Source organism: Heteronotia binoei, chromosome 4 (genome assembly GCF_032191835.1).
Source record: "Heteronotia binoei isolate CCM8104 ecotype False Entrance Well chromosome 4, APGP_CSIRO_Hbin_v1, whole genome shotgun sequence".
NCBI classification, from domain to species: Eukaryota; Metazoa; Chordata; class Lepidosauria; order Squamata; family Gekkonidae; genus Heteronotia; species Heteronotia binoei.
The window spans coordinates 75,598,791-75,621,547 of record NC_083226.1 but is presented as its reverse complement, the minus strand read 5'-3'; the positions used below and the strand labels follow the sequence as shown (position 1 = coordinate 75,621,547).

The 22,757-nt window shown below is 42.0% G+C and overlaps 1 protein-coding gene across 10 annotated transcripts in view; it reads right to left on the bottom strand.

Moving 5' to 3' along the window:
* NTRK2 (neurotrophic receptor tyrosine kinase 2) overlaps positions 1-22,757 on the bottom strand; it is a 322,822-nt gene that overhangs the window by 99,019 nt on the left and 201,046 nt on the right. For 8 of the 10 annotated variants that reach the window (XM_060235418.1, XM_060235426.1, XM_060235422.1 and 5 more), the window contains one exon: positions 17,193-17,381. In XM_060235418.1, coding sequence (XP_060091401.1) covers positions 17,193-17,381 — 189 coding nt within the window. The remainder of the gene's footprint in view (positions 1-17,192; positions 17,382-22,757) is intronic. The other 2 variants (XM_060235421.1, XM_060235427.1) reach the window with 1 other exon arrangement.

The window sequence follows — 22,757 nt, the reverse complement described above, 5'->3', positions numbered from 1 at the left end:
AAAACTGGCTGAGTAATAGGAAGCAGAGAGTGAGTATAAATGGGCAGTCTTCGCAGTGGAGGACGGTAAGCAGTGGGGTGCCGCAGGGCTCGGTACTGGGTCCCATGCTCTTTAACTTGTTCATAAATGATTTAGAGTTGGGAGTGAGCAGTGAAGTGGCCAAGTTTGTGGATGACACTAAATTGTTCAGGGTGGTGAGAACCAGAGAGGATTGTGAGGAACTCCAAAGGGATCTGTTGAGGCTGGGTGAGTGGGCGTCAACGTGGCAGATGCGGTTCAATGTGGCCAAGTGCAAAGTAATGCACATTGGGGCCAAGAATCCCAGCTACAAATACAAGTTGATGGGGTGTGAACTGGCAGAGACTGACCAAGAGAGAGATCTTGGGGTCGTGGTAGATAACTCACTGCAAATGTCAAGGCAGTGTGCGTTTGCAATAAAAAAGGCCAACGCCATGCTGGGAATTATTAGGAAGGGAATTGAAAACAAATCAGCCAGTATCATAATGCCCCTGTATAAATCGATGGTGCGGTCTCATTTGGAGTACGGTGTGCAGTTCTGGTCGCCGCACCTCAAAAAGGATATTATAGCATTGGAGAAAGTCCAGAGAAGGGCAACTAGAATGATTAAAGGGCTGGAGCACTTTCCCTATGAAGAAAGGTTGAAACGCTTGGGACTCTTTAGCTTGGAGAAACGTCGACTGCGGGGTGACATGATAGAGGTTTACAAGATAATGCATGGGATGGAGAAAGTAGAGAAAGAAGTACTTTTCTCCCTTTCTCACAATACAAGAACTCGTGGGCATTCGATGAAATTGCTGAGCAGACAGGTTAAAACGGATAAAAGGAAGTACTTCTTCACCCAAAGGGTGATTAACATGTGGAATTCACTGCCACAGAAGGTGGTGGTGGCCACAAGTATAGCCACCTTCAAGAAGGGTTTAGATAAAAATATGGAGCACAGGTCCATCAGTGGCTATTAGCCACAGTGTATGTTTGTATATAAAATTTTTTGCCACTGTGTGACACAGAGTGTTGGACTTGATGGGCCGTTGGCCTGATCCAACATGGCTTCTCTTATATTCTTTATGTTCTTATTGTGATGTTACTTATTTACTAATTAGTTTAGTGATGTGACATTCACTAGCATAGTTTGTCTGTTTAGCAGAATGTAGTAGAAGAAATCTAATGTAGTGGGCTGTTGTACTATTTCAGGCTGCAGGAAAGGGATACCATTTTTTAATGTTCCCCAGACTGGAAAATTTCATGGAAGAAAACAAAGCATTTGCTTCTTGACAAGAAAGAATCTAACTCAGTCAGCTTCTTCTTGAACTAGTTTTCTATGTGTGTGGCATTTCTCATGCAGGGGCATTAAATATACTCATTATTGATTGATTGATTTAATTCGATTTATTAGACCACACTCAGGGTGGCTTACAACAATTTGCTAAAATACAATGTATAATCTAAAAGTACATTAAAACAATCCATCATAGCAATAATAAATACTATATCCTATACAAGATAACATATAGTCTCAATATCCACCAGCCCCCTGGGTGGTGGGAATCTGGAGAGAAGGGTCAAGTGGAAGTATGAGAGTTCCAAACCATTGCTGCCTTCAACCAAATACCTGGAAGAATATCTCGGCTTTGCAGGCATATGCAAGGGTAATGGCACAGATGTTCTCTGGCAGATTCTCGCATCTGCTCGCCCTACAACTTGCAATCTGGACCCTTGCCCCTCCTGGCTTATTAAAGCTTGCCAGAGGGAGCTCAGATATCCTGTACGGGATATCATAAACAGATCCCTGATGGAAGGGCATTTTCCAGCACCTCTGAAAGAGGCTGTGGTCCGCCCTCTACTGAAGAAACCAAGCTTAGACCTGGCCGAATTGACACACTATTGGCCGGTTTCGAATTTACCCTTTTGGGGTAAACTCATTGAGAGGGCAGTGGCATTGCAGTTGCAGAGTTTTCTGGAGGATGCTTCCGTTCTTGACCCCCGTCAGTCTGGTTTCCATCCGGGTCATGGGATGGAGACGGTGCTGGTCGCTCTGATGGATGATCTCCAGTGGCATCTGGATCGAGGCGGCTCGGCGGTGCTGGTGCTGTTGGACCTATCGGCGGCGTTCAATATGGTCGACCACCGGCTGCTGACTTGCCGTCTCGCCAACATGAGGATTCAGGGGTTGGCCTTACAGTGGCTCTCCTCATTCCTTGATGGTCGGGGACAAAGGGTGGCAGTTGGGGGTGAGCTGTCCCAGAGGCACGCGCTGGATTGTGGGGTGCCTCAGGGGGCAGTTCTTTCCTCAATGTTATTTAATATTTACATGCGCCCCCTTGCCCAGATTGCCCGGAGGCATGGGCTGGGTTGTCACCAGTAGGCTGATGACACCCAGCTCTATCTACTTATGGACGGCTGGCCTGACTGTGTCCCAGAAAACCTGGACCGGGCATTACAAGCCGTGGCTAGATGGCTCAGGCTGAATAGGCTGAAACTCAATCCAGCAAAGACAGAGGTCCTTTGCTTGGGTCGCCGTGGTCTGGGGGGGGGGGAATTCCCCTTCCAGCCCTTGACGGTGTGCCACTGACAATGGCACACAGGGTCAAGAGCTTGGGGGTACTACTTGAGCCTGCCTTATCTATGGAGGCCCAGATAGCAGCCACTGCTAAGTCTGCATTTTTTCATCTTAGGCGGGCAAGGCAGTTGACTCCCTTCCTGGAGCGGGACGATCTAGCAACAGTGATCCATGCAACGGTCACCTCAAGGTTGGATTACTGTAATGCCCTCTAAATGGGGCTGCCCCTGTGCCGAACCCAGAAGTTGCAGCTAGTGCAGAACGCTGCCGCTCGGCTGCTATTAGGGCTCCCTAGATGGGAGCACATTCGGCCGGGCCTTCGGGGACTGCACTGGCTGCCAATAATATACCGAGTCCGGTACAAGGTGCTGGTTATTACCTTTAAAGCCCTATATGGTCTAGGACCTGCCTACCTTAGGGACCGTCTCTTCCCATATGTTCCCCAGAGAATACTGCGATCTGGCTCCCAAAATCTGCTCGTAATCCCCGGGCCAAAGGAGGCCAGGTTGAAGTCAACCAGGGACAGGGCCTTCTCAATAACAGCCTCTTGCTGGTAGAACCAGTTACCGGAAGAAGTCAGGGCCCTGTGGGATATTGGACAGTTCCGCAGGGCCTGTAAGACAGTCCTCTTCCAGTTGGCCTATAACTGACCGGCACCAAACCACCAAACCACCAAAATACTGAAGGAAGTGTATAGATTGCATGTTGTTGGACTGATGCACTGTTTTTAATGTTTTTAATTTCTTAACTATGTAAATTGCTATTATATTTAAAATTTGAATTCTACTGTTAGAATCTCTGTATTGTAAGCCACCCTGAGCCCGCTTCGGTGGGGTAGGGCGGGATATAAATCAAATATAAATTAAAAAATAAAATAAATAAAAAGAGAGTTCCACCAGGCCTGCCCTAGTTGAGGACAGCTTTATCTCTCTTGGGCCAGGGACCACTAGAAGGTTTTTATTACTAGAACGTAACACTCTTCCAGGAGCATATTGACAGAGGTGGTCCTGAAGGTATGAGGGGCCTTGACTGCTAATGGCCTTGGTCAGAACCAAGACCTTGAACTAGATCTGGTGCTTCCACAGCACTGATTGGATGTGTGCCATCCAAGGGGTCCTCGTAAGGACCCGTGCAGCCAAGTTCTGGATCAACTGGAGCTTCCAGGTCAGGCACAAGAGTATTGTATTTTCAAATTTTTATTAAGTTTGGATATAAAAAGGAAGAATAATGTGGGGTTGCAGAAGCAAAAATAAAGGGGGGAGATACAAGATAGAGAAACAACAACAACAATAAAAGAACAAAGAAAAGCAGCAAATATATCTGTTACATTTCTACCTCAAAGCATAATATCAAATTCCTTCTACCTGCATGTCTTTAAACTTTTACCCATTGCAACCATTAAATTCTACAGTCTTATTATTTCATTATATACTTTTAACTATGCTATTGCTTATGATATAAATGTAAACTATTTGTCTTCAGTATATATAAGTGAGAAAAGCAGAAAAGTCAACCATGAAACACAGCTAACTGGTTAAAATTAGCAATATTAAAAATAAGAACTAACTAGTTAAATTTAACAGTATTAACAATTAACATAAGCGTAAAAGATAAATATAGTTAATCCTTAATGCCAACTTACCTGTTTCTAGCAGAGGAAAGAAAAGAAGAACAAAAAAACACAATACTTTGTCTATTTCAATATAAATAGTTTCTCCAGTCAGAACTATCAGGAGCAGATCTTTAAGATTACAAAATATTTGTGTTGTCTGCCTTATTACAAATTGACCCAATTTAATTGTTTGTCTGCTTTGAATCTTAAAATTCTTTTAAAAACTTTTGGAGACTATAACTCCTATTTTCATATTACTCTAAGAAGTACAAGTTTGATATGCAGTCACTGCCTCATCTCTCACACTTGTTTATTTTTACCTAGAGAAAAAAAACATACAATCTCCATAGCCCACTCTCTATTACATTGCTCTATTTAGCTTTCATAAATGAAAATAACAAACGGAAGAGAAACATCCAGATTCCGAAAGCCTTGCTTGCCATTTCAAAATCGCATGTCAGTTCCCTTTTATTGATTCAATGTTAACCGATTACATGCACAAAAAACAGTTTATGATCCCTTCTTCTTGAAGGCTTTCCAAGTCTTGACCTTCTTGCTGAAATCTTCTCCCCTTGGCACATTCATCCATTTTGCTGAAAATGATAAGGGCCCCACACCATCACTTCCTCCTGTGAAAACTTTGATCGGTCTTGATTTCCGCCTCTTCTTTGTAACTGCGCATGTTGTCTCCATTTTGATTTCCTTCAGCACCTTTCCCAACGAATCTTTATCCATTTTTCTCAGTTCAGCAGACATCACTGTGGTCTCTTTACCACTTTGCTCATATAAATTTTCAGTTTCACTGTATTTCAGAATAAAAGTTTCCATCTGCTTTTGTATCAACTCTGTTAATATACCAATTTCCTTCTTTAAGGAGATTATAGTAGTCATAACATCTTTTTTATCAAACGCTTTAATTTGCAATGCCATTTTCTCTACAGAATAACTCAGTCTGATCATCAAAGTAGCTCATAGTCTCAGTTGGTCTATCTTTCTAAATCTCCTCTGGCCGTGTGCTTTTCTCCTGCATTTCAATTGTAATTGTTTCAGTTCTGATCAAGCATCACATACATTTCTCTTAAAGGTATATCCCATTTTTATTCAGACCATATTGTAACCAAGTGATGGTCTCATTATAACTTGTTTAATTGTAAACCAAATCAGTTCGAAAATCTATGTTCAGTCCAATCTAAGTCATTGAAAATTCTCATGTTTATTCTTTGTCTTTTTGAAGCCTCCCTCATGGAGAAGGGGGAGATTATCCTCCTCTTTCCCTTTCTTTTTGAACAGTCCCAATTGGTGTTATGTTAAATGATCCATTAGTCAATAGTGGTAAAAAGCAGACTTACTTGCATAGTAGAATTTCAGTGATTAAGGTAGAAGAATGATGCAACAAAGCCTGTTAAGAGAGGAAAGCAGTCGGGCATTCACCTCTTACTGCCATAATGGCAACCATGGCAGCAGAGCACTGGAGCATACAGAAAGAACAGAGAACAGCCGCCATTGGAGACGAGTTCCACGGGCCACCACCGAGCTTGAGGTGCTGAAACCCGGAAGCAGGCACAAGAGTATTGTGGCAAGGTCAGGTAAGACAGGGAGAGAGGCAATTTCCTAACCTGGTGCAGTTGGACTTCTAATCTATCTCTACAGCTTGAAGAGGCACAGTCTACTCTTCCCTCTCTGAATTTCACTGCTTCATTCTGTGCCATGTGTGAATTAAGCCTCAGTCAAGGGACCTGGGTTCAAATGTCATTCAAATATAGAGATACTACTGTTCCATCTAATCCACCATCATGTGATTCTTGTGAGGTCACAACTAGGCAAAATTGCATATACACTAATCTGAGGTCCTTGGAGGAAGGTAAGACAATGATGGTCATTATTAGTCACAGCACTAGTAGTGGTGATGTGCCTCCACTAACCTTATTTACAGTGCAGCTTTTTAAAGATAAGGTCTAAAAATATTTTGGTTGTAACTGTTTTGTTCCTGTAGAGCATGTTGATGTGATTCTTTATCACTTCTACATCTGATTTATTCTGTTTGCTATGGATCCCAGTCCCAACTAACTAGGAATGCAATTGGGAGGTGCTGACTAGATAGGAAATAACTGTATGACTGGCCTTGTTACATTCACCTGAAGACACCTGGGTCTAATATCACCAAGTACCAAAGCTCAAGAAACTGAAGCAGAAAAAACTAATGTGTTTTGTTTCAAAAACAAGTGACAGAAATTTATGAAATTATGGAGAGTGTAGAGAACATACACAGAATAAATCTCTGCCTCTTTATATCTCTCAAAGTAGCATAGAACTAATAAAACTAATGAACTGACAAAACTAATAAACTAACAAGACTAATAAAATGTTAAATTAATGTTTGATAGATTCAAAGTGCTCCATAGAATTTGCTGCCAGAATATGCAATTTGCAGATTTTTGGATAGATTATGGAAAACAGGCCCATAATCCTGTTGCTCATGATAACTTCACAGAATCCCCATATTCAGAGGCAGTATGCTGACAGCAGCTCTCTTGCCAAATATTAAGCAGGCCTCAGCAAGGCCTCCATGAGGCCGGTGTAGTAGAGAATGTATGTTGATGTTTTGTAGAATGAAGTCACTGCTTGTGTGAACATGAACTGAGTGTGGGTTCCTAATTCAAATGTCTTGCTGAATTATCTGACATGTTGATCTCACTTACAGCCATTATCTACCTATAGGTTGTCATTCTACTGTGTTGGATTGTTTCACAGCAGAAACAATTCTTTAGAAACAGCAATGCCATTCTTTTAATTACCAACTGCCATGTCAACGAAAGGGCTGTTGAGTCAACAACTGCTCCCTCCCCCTCAAAAAATTAATTTCTGGAACTCTTGCCAGAGGCAAGGAACATCATGCAAGTACAAACACTTGATTGATGACATGATCGCTTGATAATGAATTGGAGAAGAGAATATGTTTGACTGATGGATGAATAAACCTATTATGTGCTCTTTGATTTACCTTTATTGTTCTTATTTTAAGATTTATGAGACATTTTAATGCCAAAAATAAAAATTAACATACATGAATTCATTAGGAGTTGAAAATGAAATGGCTCATTGTATATGCATGTTTTTAAATTGCAGTCTGTAGTCCTCATATAATATTTTTATTCCTTTGGGCTTTCATTTGTTGTAAGATGAAAATCTAAATTGAAATAGGTACAACATCCAACCTGTATTAACTGATGTTAGAACAACTGGATCTTTTACAACTTATTACCTTTTATGCATAACACTGGATGCTATCCAAAGAAACTATTACATGCAAGGAAACTGACCTGATTATATGGAAAAAGCTATCCACAGTATTAAACACAGAACAAGTCATACCACATTGACTATGATCTAGAAGCTGCTTATGACCAACTGCATGGTCTTAACTCACAGTCACAGTTAAATGGTAAATGGAGGGGCAACATTCAAGCTAATGTCCATGAAGATTCTGGATTTCAAGTCAAAGGTAATAATAGCCATTGTGTTCAGCAAGAAGGACCCAAAGATTCCATTCACTTTAATGTTCATATCAGTTTGCCACATCCTATTCAATGCTGGTCTTAACTTCAACTGAAAGAAATGTATTTCCTGAGCTGGTGGCACCAGGCAGCATTGGCTGAGATGGTGAACTGGCTATTGCCACTGTCTATTAAATGTGCTTGATCTGTCAAGCTGCATACTTGTTCTGATCAAATTTCAAGTAGATTCTAGGATATTTCACGTTACACACTACAAATCTGAATTTGCTAGCTGCAATCTTAGAATCATAGTGTTGGAAGGGGCCTCCAGAGTCATCTAGTCCAACACCCCTGTACACTGCAGGAAATTCACAAATACCTCCCCCATACACACACCCAATGACCCCCAGTTCCATGCTCAGAAGATGGCAAAAAAATTTTCCATCAATGCTACCTCCCTGGTGAATTAATCAGAATGACACATAATGTCACATTAACACTTCACAATTCTCTCTCTCTCTCTCTCTCTCTCTCTCGGCTTGACTTCGCGAACGAAGATTCAAGAAGGGTGCAGTAGTCCACGTCTGCTGCAGGCTCGCTGGTGGCTTTATACAATTTTGTATAAACATATAAAACATGTATACCCTAAACGTTTAATCTGTGGAATGTTCCTCTGTTGTTTACATGCTACAGCTCTAATGCTGTTGCTTGTGCAATGAAATCTGTACTCCATTTATATAAATCTTTCACTTGGAACAGATTCTAACAGACGATACTGAAGCTTATTTTTAGGAGCAGGTGGGAAAACAGATAGCATATCTTCACTTGTCTTCTTTTCCTACTGTTGCCTTATTGCAGGGAAATGACACAGAAGGAAAAAACTAATACCCTCCCATGGTTGCCTTGCCCAGTGTTATGATCCTTCACACACAGCTCTAGAAACAAGTTTAAGTGTCAACTGCTTTTTATGGATAAAAACTGCCACCTCTGTGTTGGGAAACTCTTGTAGATTTCTGTGTGCAGCAGGGATGTCAAGGTTTGAGGAGTGCAGGGAACTCAGAAATAAAATGCCATAGAATCCACTATCCAAAGCAGCCATTTTCTCCAAGGGAAATTACCTGTGAAGTTTGGAGATCAATTGTAATTCTGGGAGGTCTCCAGGCCCCACCAGGATGCTGGCAGTGCTATCAAATGATCAATTCACAGATTCTGTTTATTAGAAGTCCATAAAAAAGGCACACCAGCTTCCTGGGGACATGTATCTGAGGGACTAGGGGTATACATTCAGATCTACCTGAGCTGAAAATATACACAAAAAATACCTTATTGGTGTTTTTCGTGTATGTTTTGGCTACTCAAATGTATCCGGGTTTTCCCAGGGAAACAAACAAACAAACCTGAGAAAATCCCGGATATATTCAGGAATCTGGGGTAGACCTGAAAACAGAAGTGGGAGCAGATTGCTCCTGGCTCCAGATTGCTCCTGCCTTATTCAGTCCCTTTAAAGTCAGACTGAGGATCAGCTGGGGTGGTGGGGAGCTGAGATCTCCCCACCCACCGCCTTGGCTATGACGGGATTCTTTTGCAGTCAAGTTTAAACTAGGCTGTAAGAGAAGCCAGCCCAAGATCAGCTGGGTCAGTGGGGAGTTTGAGAGCTCCTCACCAGTGCAGCTTTGCATTGCCTTCTCCTGCCACCCAGTTTAAAAGCCAGGGTCAGCTTTGCCCAGGGGACCCTATTGTTCCCTGCAGTTGCAGCTCTGTGCTGCCTTCTCTTGATGCCTGGTATAAACTGAGCAGCAGGAGAGGGCAGCCCAACAGGGATCTCTGTGCCTTTAGGGAGTCAACAGCTCCTCACAGGCACAGTTCTGCGCTGCCTAATCCTGCCACCCAGTTTAAATCAGACTGCAGGAGAAGCCAAACCAGCAACCAGGATTGGTTTGGTATTTTTTTTAACATAATTTTTTTGGTTCAGGTCCTGAAAAATTTCAGGATTTCCAGAAAATCCCATATCTGAATACCATTTTGGTATTTGGATCCAGGATATTTTGGGAATCCTGAAATCTTTTGGGGCCCAACAGACTCAAATTGAAACATGCTGGTTAAAAAACTGCATACCCTGTGAGGGTCTGCATCCAGAGCATTCAGACAGTAGCTTCTAATGGAGGACCTGAGCTTGGAATTGGTGCAAGAGGAGAAGAGCGTGTGTTTATCTTCCTGCGTGTGTGTTTTATCTTGAAAGTGTGTGTTTATCTTCTTGAGATGGTGTGATTCCAGAGCTGTTGGGGATTTGTCTGTCTGAAAATGTCTTTCCAGTTCTTGGTGTGTGCTCTAGCACATGGTTCTGCTGGGAGGGGCTTCTGCTGAGTGAGGCAAGTCAGCTGACATCAACTATTTAACATCTGGGGATGAAGCCACAGCTCACAGCTGTAACTCAGGGCTCATTAGAGGTCAGACTCTGTAAGAAGGCACACAGTTTTTCTGGAGGATCACAACCAGGGTGTTCAAACAGATGTTTCTAACAGGGAGTTCAAAAAGGAAGTTCAAGATGAATAAGAGAGCAACCCTGAAATCAGAGGGTTGTTTTTTGTTTGTTTTTTTTAAAAGGGGGAGTACATAAAAGTTCAATTAGCAAGGAGAGCATTATACCACTGTCAAGTTCTGCTGGCATCTGCTTTTTATTGTGTAAGTGTCCCAGGTTAGAGCCTTAGAATAGAGCGAGGGATTTCTCTTCACTGAATTTTTACCCTTTGCTCTGCCATTTATCTGTTCCCACTTGCCAGGGAATTAGTCTGGCCCTCCCTGGCTGCTCCTGGGAACACCTTTTAAATGCTTCCCAAAGGGAGGCCCAATCCTGGGCTCACAGCCAGTCCTCTTTTCCCAAACCAGTCCTGGACAGTGACAGGCTTCTGGGCCAAAGGACTAGTGAGCACACTGGCCCTTCCACATGGACTTCTTTAGAGAGCTGGCTGACCTGCCTGGCCTCCTTTAAGAAGGTCAGTGCTGCCTGCTCTCTCTGCCCCCTTGTCAGAGTTCCCCTGGGTGTCAGTGCCAGGATTGTCTCTGTATGAACTCTGGTGAGTTGGCTTCTGCTGCTGAGCAATTCACTGAGAGCTGGCTGGGCTCCTTCAACCTGGCTGACTCCCAAGTAGACTCCATCAAGGCCAAACACTGCTGCAACATAAAATACAACTTTCCCAGCCTCTGAGCTTGCTGGTGCAATGCACTTTTGATGGGGCTTGTAGTTACTTGGGGTAAGTGGAGGGGCAAAAGTGCTGGACAACCACAACATCCTTCTTGCTACAGAAATCTGCACAGACTCAGGTGAGCACCCTCTTTCAACCCTAAAACACCTTTCAGCACCTGAACTAGTTATGAAGGGGAAAAAGCCAGCAGGAAAGTGGGAGCTAATGTGGGGAGTGCCTTATATATATTACCTGCACACTGAATGGAAATCATATGAGCTGTGTGCAATTCTGGTCACTGCACCTCGAAAAAGATACTATAGCATTGGAAAAAGCACAGAAAAGGACAACTAGAATGATTAAAGGGTTTTGGAACAGTTTCCCTATGAAGAAAGGTTAAAACACTTGGGGCTCTTTAGCTTGGAGAAACGTCAACTGAGGGGTGACATGATAGAGGTTTACAAGATTATGCATGGGATGGAGAAGGGGGAGAAAGAAGTACTTTTCTCCCTTTCTCACAATACGAGAATTTGTGGACATTCAATGAAATTGCTGAGCAGTCGGGTTAGAGATGATAAAAGGAAGTACTTCTTCACCCAAAGGCTGATTAACACATGGAATTCACTGCCACAGGAGGTGGTGGCTGAAAGCATAGACAGTTTAAAGAGAGGATTGGATAAACATATGGAGCAGAGGTCCATCGGCTAGCAGCCACAGCATATTGTTGGAACTCTCTGTCTGGGGCAGTGATACTCTGTATTCTTGGTGTTTGTGGGGGCCACAGTGGGAGGGTTTCTAGTGTTCTGGCCCCACTGATGGACCTCTTGATGGCACTCTACCTGGAATTTTAAAAATCCCTGTAAATCTCCATTTCATATATAATTAGGTTTCAGTTTCAATTTGTGCATTCTGCTTGTCTCTGTACCTTCCAGTTTCTTTTAAAGACTCATCTATCTTGTGGGAGTTTTCCATAGTTGAATCATAGAGTTGGAAGGACCCCCAGGGTCATCTACTCCAACCCCCTGCACAATGCAGGAAACTCACAAACACCTCCCCCTAAATTCACAGGATCTTCATTGCTGTCTGATGGCCGTCTAGCCTCTGTTTAAAAACCTCCAAGGAAGGAGAGCCCACCACCTCCCGAGGAAGACTGTTCCACTAAGGAACCACTCTAATGGTCAGGAAGTTCTTCCTAATGTTGAGCTGGAAACTCTTTTGATTTAATTTCAACCCACTGGTTTTGGTCTTGTCTTCTGGGGCCACAGAAAACAATTCCACACCATCCTCTATTCAAGTACTTGAAGATGGTTATCATATAATCTCTCAGCCACCTTCTCTTCAGGCTAAACATCCCCAGCTCTTTCAACCATTCCTCATAGGACTTGGTCTCCACACTCCTCACCATCTTCGTCGCCCTCCTCTGGACCCATTCCAGCTTGTCTATATCCTTCTTAAAATGTGGTGCCCAAAACTGAACACAATACTTCAGGTGAAGTCTTACCAGAGCAGAGTAAAGTGATACCATCACTTCACATGATCTGGATACTTGAGTTCTGTTGATACAGCCCAAAATTGCATTTGCCTTTTTAGCCACCATATCACACTGTTGACTCATGTTCAGTGTTTGGTCCACTAAGACCCCTAGATCCTTTTTGCACATACTACTACTAAGACAAGTCTCCCCCATCCTATAACCATGCATTGGATTTTTCCTACCTAAATGCAGAACTTTACATTTATCCTTGTTATTGATTTTAGCCCAGTTTTCCAGCCTGTCAAAGTCATGCTGGATCTTATTTCTGTCTTCTTCTGTGTTTGCAACCTCTCCCAATTTCGTATCATCTGCACATTTAATAAGCATTCCCTCTATTCCTTCATCCAAATCATTTATAAAGATGTTGAACAAAACAGGTCCCAGGACAGATCCTTGAGGCACTCCACTTGTCACTCCTCTCCAAGAGGATGAGGAACCATTCACAAGCACTCTTTGGATGCAATCCGTCAACCAGTTACAGATCCAAACAGTAATAGGATCCAAACCACATTTTACCAACTTGTCAACAAGGATAGTATGTGGAACCTTATCAAAAGCCTTACTGAAATCAAGATAAACGATGTCTACAGCATTCCCCTGATCCAGCAAGGTTAGTCTGACATGACTTGTTTTTGAGAAACCCATGCTGGCTCTTAGTAATCACATCCATTCTTTCTAAATGTTCCATGACTGACTGACTGATGATTTGTTCTAAAACTTTGCCAGGTATAGACATCAAGGTGATGAGTTGGTAGCTACCTGAATCATCTTTTTTCCAGTTCTTGAAGATGGGGACAACATTCGCCAGCCTCCAATCTTCTGGCACCTCTCCTGTTCTCCAAGAATTCTCAAAAATAATAGCCAGAGGCTCAGAAATTACATCTGCAGGCTCTTTTAGAACCCTTGGATGCAATTCATCTGGCCCTGAGGACTTCGTTTCATTTAAAGAAACTAGGTGTTTATGTACTACCCCTATGCTGATCCTAGGTTGTTCTGTTTTTGCCATGTTGAGCAACGTTTCCCTCAAAAGAAGAGACTGGGGAAAGGTAGGAATTGAGCCGTTCCACCCTCTCTTCATTACGTGTTACAATTTCACTTTCTTGCCCTCACAATGTGCTTACCATGTCCTTGCTCTTTTTCTTACTCTGAATATAAGAAAAGAACCCTTTGTTGTTTTTAGAACTTTGGCCAGCCTAAGTGCATACTGAGCTTTAGCTTTCCTAACTTTTTCTCTACAAGTACTGGTGATTTGTTAATATTCATCCTTGGTTATAAGGCCCTCCTTTCAATTCCTAAAGGAGTCTTTTTTATTTCTCAAGTCTTTAGAGAGCTGTTTATGGAGCCAACTCGGCTTATTTAGGCTTTTTCCATTTTTTCTTCTCATAGGAATCGTCTGTGATTGCACTTTCAGTATTTTGCTTTTAAGAAGTTCCCACCCCTCCTGAACCCACTTCTTCCTAAGTATTTCTGACCATGGGATTTTACCCTGCACCAAGGAAAAGCTGTGGAATGACCACCCTGACAAAAAGCAAAACAAAAAAGAAGAAACACACATATGCACTGTAGCAAGAAAAAAAGACCCTCTACTGACCTTTCAGGTGCCTGCTTCTTGTCCCTCATGCAGCTCCAAGCAACGAAGGTGCAGGATTTGTGCTGGAACAGATGGGAATGGCTTTTGGCCCCAGCCACTCCATTTGGGGAGGGGGAGAGAAAAGAGCCTCAAAGTGCAGGTGAAAGTGTGGTTCCCTCCACTTCTCTCCCTCTCACTATTTGCTCATGGGCCAGCTGATTCTGGCATATGGGCCATATGTTTAACACCCCTGGATTTTAGGCAATTCAGCCTCTAAGAATTTCACATTTTTTCTCTGTGATGTGCCTAAATTAGAATGGTTTGTGGTATGTATGGATTAAATTTTGGTATTTTGAAAACAGTGGCAGTAGACCAGGCATCTGGAATCTGGACGCCAGATTTATGGCCCACTGAAAACAGTGGAACCCAAAAGCTGAAACAAACAAACCAAAAATTTTCAGGTTCTGGTTTGCAGAATTCTGAAAACTTGGGGAGTACCTGTTGCCATTTCAAATAGCACCTAACTGACCTGAAACAGCAGATTTTGTATATAATTTTGGCTCTGAAATGAAATCCAAATGCACACATTTAGTTCAACAATCAGAGATTCATATCACTGAAACTTGAATGCTGGCCATCACCACTCTGAAACTCTTCAATCAATATATAAATTCCACCTTATATTGAAAACTCACTAATATCAGCTATTCCATCTTGGACTCATCCCTTGCTCATCATCCAATTTAATACATACCATCATGTGCCATAAATGCCCTTTTATTGTGTACATTGGAGAAATGTGTTGGTTCTATGTAAAACAATCAATGAACACAAATCTGACATAAGAAATCTTATCACCCAAAAACTCGTGGGGGGACATTTTAATCTTTCTACCCATTTTAATCTTTCTACCCATACTGTGACTTGAAAGCTACCAATAAAATAAAATAAAATAAAAACCCGCACATCCAGGCCTGTAGCTATGGGGGGGGGGTGGTCCAGGGGGGACGCTGCTCTGTTTAACCCTCCCCCCCCCCCACTAACCTCTATAGGGCCACTACATTGGTCACTGCCTTATCCTCCTCTGTTCACTTGAAGCACTGCCTTAGAGAACAGTGCACTCTAGGAACTTGCTGTGCGTTCTTTCTGAACATCAGTAGAGCCACTACCACTGCCCAGCACCCCCTCCTTTGCTTTGGCAGCTCCCTCTGCTTTGCTGGAATAAAGCTGTGTCACTCCTACACTGTGCCATGGTGTGCTCGCCCCTCCCTCCAGCTTTTTTTAAAACAAACTTTTGGAAAGAGACTCCATGTGCAAGGGGCAGAGAGAGAGAGAGAGACAGTGGGGGGGAGGAGTGAGAGAGGCACCGAGAGTAAGAGAGAGAGAATGACAGTGTGTGGGGGGGTCCTCTATGTTTTAAAGTGGCACTAACTCTCCTGTGCTTTGCTGACCTTTGCACAACTTTCATAAATCCGAGAGCAGCCAAGCAAAGAACCCATGGATGGCATGGGAAGAGATGATTATTTGGGTTTCATCTGCAAGGCGCAAGTGTTGTACAGAGAGATATTCTTAGCAGACCGAAGGAGGGAGAAAGGGGCTTGGTCCATGGAAGGATCCTGCCAGGGGAAGGTGGTGTGTGTGTGAGCTTCTTCCCTATCAGCATTCCCGCCCCCCCTTGCATGCTGCAGGCTGCTGCAGGCTGCTTTGGTGGGCAGGGTCTTTCTCCTGAGTAGTAGGGGGGAGGTAACTGTTCCCTGGAGATGGGCGGAGGCTGAAAGCAGAATGGGAAAGAAGCTGCCAAGCCCCATGGCCCCTCCACCCAAAATTTTCTGGCTACAGGCCTGTGCACATCTTCAAAGAGAATACACAATGCAAACGTGCTGAATTAAAACTCATCAAGAAACTAACTGCTAAATCTTATTTCAGCTTAAACAGATTGTTGTGTTTCCCTACTATAATTTCTAAAAGCTCAACAGGTCCTGTTTGTAGAAACTTTAATTAGCTTTTAACATGCTGTAATAACTATAACCCTTTATTGACATCTGTTAATTTTATTATGCTTCAGACTGCTTCTTCCTTCATTAGTTGTTTGTACTACTTAATCATACTTTTGTTTATCTGTACCCTATAAGAGGCAGCCTAGATCCCCTGCCCTCTCTCATCATCCATTATGTATAACAAAATACATTCCAGTCCCTTACAAAGAGAATCACACCTGAAATATTTTTGGCAGGATTTATACTAAGCCTCTCTCTGCCTCCAACTCTTCCCTTTCTCCGTCGCATTCTATATTTTGCCCAATAAAAATGAGGACCATGATTTTCTCTTCCTAACATCTGAAGAAGTGAACTCTGACTCACAAAAGCTCACAAAAGTTATTAAGGTGCTACTTGACTTCTTATATACAGAAAGTTTTGACAAGCTAGGACTTGGCTAGAGGTGAAAGTGACATCACTGAGCAAACACCACAATTTTTAATTTTATTTTCAATAGGCACAAAATGCTAGAACACAATTAATTTGGTTGCTAAATGTACAAAATGCTAGCTTACAAATACTGCATTACTTTTGGAAACCAAATCAAAATTTGTTTCCAGGATTTGAATGGTGGACTCCTTGTATTTGGAGAATAGGCAAGCATAGACTGCACTTGCAGGTAGAATGGATGCCACCAATTCAGACTGTGGGTACTAGTTTTGAACTGAACTACATTTTAGTCTTCAGATCTAAGTGCATGTGTTCATTATATGCCTGAAAGAAGTCACTGATAAATAGTAAAAGTAAAGGTAGTCCCCTGTGCAAACAACAGTTGTCTCCGACTCTGGGGTGACGTTGCATCATGACATTTTCACCGCAGACTTTTTACAGGGTGGTTTGCCATTGCCTTCCCCAGTCATCTACACTTTCCCCCCAGCAAGCTGGGTACTCATTTTACCGACCTTGGAAGTATGGAAGGCTGAGTCAACCTTGAGCCGGCTACCTGGATCCAGCTTCCGCCGGGATCGAACTCAGGTCATGAGCGGAGAGCTCAGACTGCAGTACTGCAGCTTTACCACTCTACACCATGGAACTCTACTGATAACTAGCATACAAGTATTCCCACTTCTTCCTTTGCAAAAACACATTTTATTAACAACTCAGCTCTGAGTCTGAGACACAATCTAAGAGACCAAAAATAGTTACAAGAATATATATAAGTGCTTTTTTTTAAAAAAAAACTTACATGTGTCAGGCTTCAGTTGACTGTTTGTGATTCCAAAATATTGAGGATTTTCAATCACAGGAATCTTTGTCATTCCAATAATTACTGCATCTGGGCCGCCCTCAGAAGATGATGGAGTATTACTCCCATTAGAGATGTGATGCAGAGGACTTGCTGAATCGTCGTCATTGCTGATAACTGAAGAAGGACCTAAAGTTAGAAACAAAGATTCCCCTGTAACTTGACATAGTTCTTCCCTCCCTCTGCTACCCCCTTGGTACTAATTAGCTTACTGTAGGATACCAAGAGTCTCAAACTGAGACTTCTCATGGACAGGCTGATTGCCTTACTTCCACTGAGGTAGAAGATCCACTAAAGGAATAACAGGTTGAACTGTGTTACCAAAGGGTTGTTAGCAATACAAAATATAAAAGCAGTTGATCCAAGAAAACCAAACATCTGGTTGTACAAAGCCTTAGCCCAGGTCCAGCTTTTTAGCCTGAGTCACCTCTTTACTGATTAGATGGACCTACCTGATTTTGACCTTATTCTCCATGCTTCTTCACTCTAGCAGTTGCATATGGAGCTTACCTTGGACAACGTTTGCATCTGGCCCATCTGTTCATTAGCTGCTGCCTCTAGACTTTGGCCCATTCCTGTCTTAGATCACTCCACTTGTCTTTGGCCACCTGACTTACTCCTTCTTGACCTTGGGACCTTGATAATGGTACCAGTTGAGATGCTGAACCTCAAAGAACCAATGTTTACTCTTAGAAGCAATAGATCCACTAAAGGAATAACAGGTTGAACTGTGTTACCCAAGGGTTGAACTGTGTTACCCAAGTGCAGCTGTTTATTGCAACTTAATTCTCAAATCTAAAGCATATTGACTTTGGATATAATGAAATTTGGATGCAGTGGAATGGAGTGGAATGAAGAGGAATAAAAAGTGTCACGTTTGCTGTTCCCAGATCAATTTCATATCTCTCCTTGGTAGAAGATTCAGGAGTTGTATTCCTAATAATACTGACCAGTGTTAGAAACAGGAAGAACAGGTACTTATACTTCCTGTTGCTCCCCATATTTTATCTGTCAGTAAGTGAATAATTCCTGTGAGTATCTGTCAGTAAGTGAATAATTCCAAGATAATAATGCATTACACTTGAGGACAATGGGCTTCCTGCCTGCTGGCTCAACAGTGGACTGATGAGTTTGGCACCTCTCCAAGGTATACCTTTATTATTTCTAAAATACTCGGTACCAACTTATCGTCTTAAGACTTCAAGGCCTTTGCTCATTTCAATCTCTAATTTGTTTAAACATTAATGGGTTAACCAGAGGCTGGAGTGAGCACAAATGAAAGAAAAGAGTCTTTGAATAATTAAAGCCCTTATAATAAAGCTGCTTCTTGAGTGTTTTGAGATTATGTGGGTAAGATGTATGCTTCTATAAAATGGCAGAAAGGGGAAGGGAAATAATTGCTCCCTGCAGTACCCCTAATAAGACATTTGTTAGTACAGAACTTGCTGAATTTCAAGATTAGGGTGACACAAAACCAGCAGATAAATATAAATTTAACTTGACAGAAACATAGTTCTTTATATTGTAATATAACACTTTGGTGTGAAGGGTCAAGTCCATTTTATTATTACAGCTTAGTAAGCTCTCATAGATATATAATTTAATAGTGGTACTTTAAAGTGTTCTGCAGCCCCCAGCATTCCCTTACAAGTATGCAAAAGAGAACCACTTCATCATCTGCTTGCTTTTAGCATGTAGACATTGGACAGAAATGCACACTAAGCACTGGGAGAATGGCGATAAGTAGAGTGAGTAATATTAATACATGCTGGGGAGCTCATCCACTTTGTACAGTATAGAAATGTCACATATCACACAGCCCAAATCTGTATAAAGTTACAGTTTTTCTTTGTAAACTATAAAAAGACCATACAGAATTATTTTCTGTTCAAGGACATTCTGAGCATTGCCCTTTTTGGCTTATTTGTTGTATCATTTTAAAGTATCCATCTGGGTGTACTGCATTCTAGACTCTTTACTTATCAGCGCTGCTACATTAAAGTCAGTAATCGGGACATCTGAATTATATATAATTAAAGTTAAATTCTTGATTTGAAAAACAATGACTTGCACTAATGATTCTGGCTGAAGCTGTGCAAGCCTGCCCCCCTCTCTCTCTCTGTATATGCATGTGTGTGTATAAACTGACAATTAAGGGATACTTTACTTGTTCCTCCACACTCCAGTGTCTGTCATTTTTGTTATATCACACCACAGTTCTCTGTGAGTATATGCGGACCAGAATTCAGGTACTCATTAACACCTGAGCTGGCAATTCAGCTGAGGACAAGTCCCTGGAACACCAAAGGAACTCTAGAAGATAGCTAAACTACAAACATCTATCAATTTTATGACTCTGCAACAGTTACCACTTCTTCAAAGAATTCTGTGAACTGTACTTCTGTCAAAAGGCACAAGACTGCAGCCATTCATCCTGATCCAGAGAGACCTAATACATGTGGATGGCCCCGTGGAAGCCCAGCATCAGAAGGTCTTTTGACTTTTGACCATCATTGACTTTGATGTTGCATGTCATTCCCATCCTCACTGTGCCTGCAGCACTGGCCTCAACATTGAAGTCAAAGAGAAAACCCATTAATTTGGAAACTATGCATTTAAACTGGGGCATGTACTGTTCTTTGGATCAAAGCTGTAATAAATAGCACAACAAGATAATGGAACAGGGATATATTGAAATGGGAAAAAATTGTTGTAGCTCAGTATTTCATAAGAAGATGCAATATTCTCAACAAAACAACTACAATGAAGGAGGTTAGTAATAGTTTTCAGATTCTGCAAGAATTTCCCCCCCATGTTTGTTATGCAATTAACAGATGGAAAGTTTCTGTGTGTCAGGAGACAGCTAAATTTACACTTATTTAAGTACCTTGTTTTCAAGGTCCCTTGATAAATGTGAACAAATGGGTGTAGAAAGTGTTTTAATGTTTGCTTATCTGAAAGACCAGCTATTAGACAAAACGCTATATCCTGTCTCCTTAATGCGCTTCCAAAATTACATTATACTCAAAGTCTAATGCTATGGAGCCAACACTTAATTGAACAACCAAATGAATGTATGAGATTTCAAGAATGCAAAAAAATTTTCAGAAGGGATTTGGACAATGTTTACTTTGAATTGGCAAGGATTCCCTTCTACTCTCTCTTCCAAACCACAAGACAAAGGGTAATTTCCACCCAAATGCCTGTATGCTGCCCCACCTTGCTTAAACAGGCTCACCTAATTACTTGTTGAAAGCAAAGGAATCATTTGCTGACACCTCAAATGGTCTGGTTTTCACAAATCCATTTTGGATTTCAATCAAAAGTTGTAAATGTATGTAATACAGATCATTAATAGCCAACAGCCATCATGTATACAGGTCAAATAAAGTTTTGGTGGGTGGGTGTAGATCAAGATGGGGAGCCGTGTTAGTATGTCTGTAGCAGTAGAAGAGAGTAAGAGTCCAGCAGCATCTTAAAAGCTAATGAAAATCTGAAGAAGTGAGCAGTGACTCACAAAAGTATCACAAATTTTGTAACACTTTAAGGTGCTACTGGACTCTTACTATTTTCTACTCCTTGTGTGTGTGTTTAAATAACAAAGTAGCAAATGTTGCCTTGCTAACAGAAAAATTCTGCTTCGTGTTCTCATGTGAATTCATTGTAAGAATGCCTTCTTTATCTTGAAAAGATAGGAAGTGAAGTTAGATAAGAAACAAGAATCTGCCTTGGAGGATGGGGGAGGGGGGATTAAGAGAAAAAGACTTCCTGTACCATGCCTCCCTCCCTCTCATATGTACAGAGAGTTTCTCAGATGTGCAAAGTAGCACATGTGCCTTTGTCTAAAATATTCACTATGCACATACCGTTGCCAACATGATGTCAGGGCAGAAAATGTAAGGATAGCATTATCTATACTTCTTTGTCAAAAATGCACAGATTGTGACTGGCCTTTGTGTGGGTGTGGAAGTTGTGGGAGTGGGAGCATCGTTTGCTGTACACAGCATGAAAGTACAGAAGCAGTCACATATTCCTGCCTCCACAATATCCTCACTCCCACTCACAGCACATACTAGCTCACATTCCTACACAGAAACGCTGCCAGACTGAGCAGCCATCTGTAGCATCATGGACCGAGTACTCCAGTGCAGCTTTGCAAAGAAGGTAGTATTTTGCTTGGCTACTACATCTGAAAGCTGACACTCATCACTTGCCACCACATGGAATAATTCCAAAATTGAAAATCCAGCAGGATTGTGTTTCATTTCTGACACATTCATCACCACATGACCAAAAAAGGAAGGAGATTAATAAATTTAGGAAGCAATCCTGAGCAAGTCTACTTGGAAATAAATCTAATGTTATCCAGTCAGGATAACTCCCAGGAAATTGCACTTAGGACTGAAGGCATAGTGCCCTTCTAGAGTTGGGCCTTTTCCAAGTCAATGAGCTTTAGAAATGTTTCAGTAGGGTAGTGGTATTGGTCTGCAGTAGAAGAGTGAGATTTAAGAGTCAAAAGTTCTCTTTGTCCCTTTGGGTGTTTCTGATGAAGAGAACCCAAAGGGACAAAGAGAACTTTTGACTCTGTCGCTTGTTTCAGCCAGAAAAATCAGCTGTAGCTGAACATGCACTTCAAGAAGGAGACCACGTCATCCACTTTGAAAGAACTGAAGTCCTTTCTACGGTCTCACATTATCATACCCGCCTGAACAGAGAAGCTATTGAGATTTACAAACACTAGCAGAATTTTAACAGAAAGGAAGAAGGCATTTTCATCCACCAATCTTGGTACCCAGCTCTGCAAAACACCCTACAGACTATAAATTGCAGAAAGTCTCAGAACAACCAGCAAATTCCACAGAACAATCAGCACAGTCAACAACCATCTTTCTTATCTTCAAACCCCTTCCAACCTTCCAAGCAATTAACACAGAACAATGGTCACATTCAACAGCCAGTTTCCTTATCACTACCCTTCCAGGAAGCTCCACCAAACAATGGGCACATCCACAAACCAATTGCCCTTTCATCACATCCTCTCCAGCCTACAAATAGCAACTCTCCAGCAGCCCTGGCCCCACTCAATGCACAGCAGCCAAGAAGGTCTGAGCGCCTGCTCCGGCTGCAACGCCACTGAGGATGTTCTCCGCAGCTGAGAACGAAACGTCTGGAAGGAAAACTTTCTCCAGTAGAACATGGCACTTGATCCCGAAAGATTCTACAAACCCTAATGTCTACTTGTTCTTTGCAGTATCACTCTTGCTAGCCCACAGATTATCCTTCACAGTCCATTGATACCACTAAGATACATCAGCAGAGAATTCCAGGGTTTTTTTTAACCTTCCTCAGCTACTCAAGCAGCTCCAACTCCTTACTTTAGCTTGGCCAATCTTTCCTGTATTTACTGTTTTCCAACATTTGCGAGACAGAGCAGAAGAATATTTTCTGCCACCCTAGTAGTCACATAAAGCCATTGTTGATTGCCTCTGCAATATTTGGCTTAGG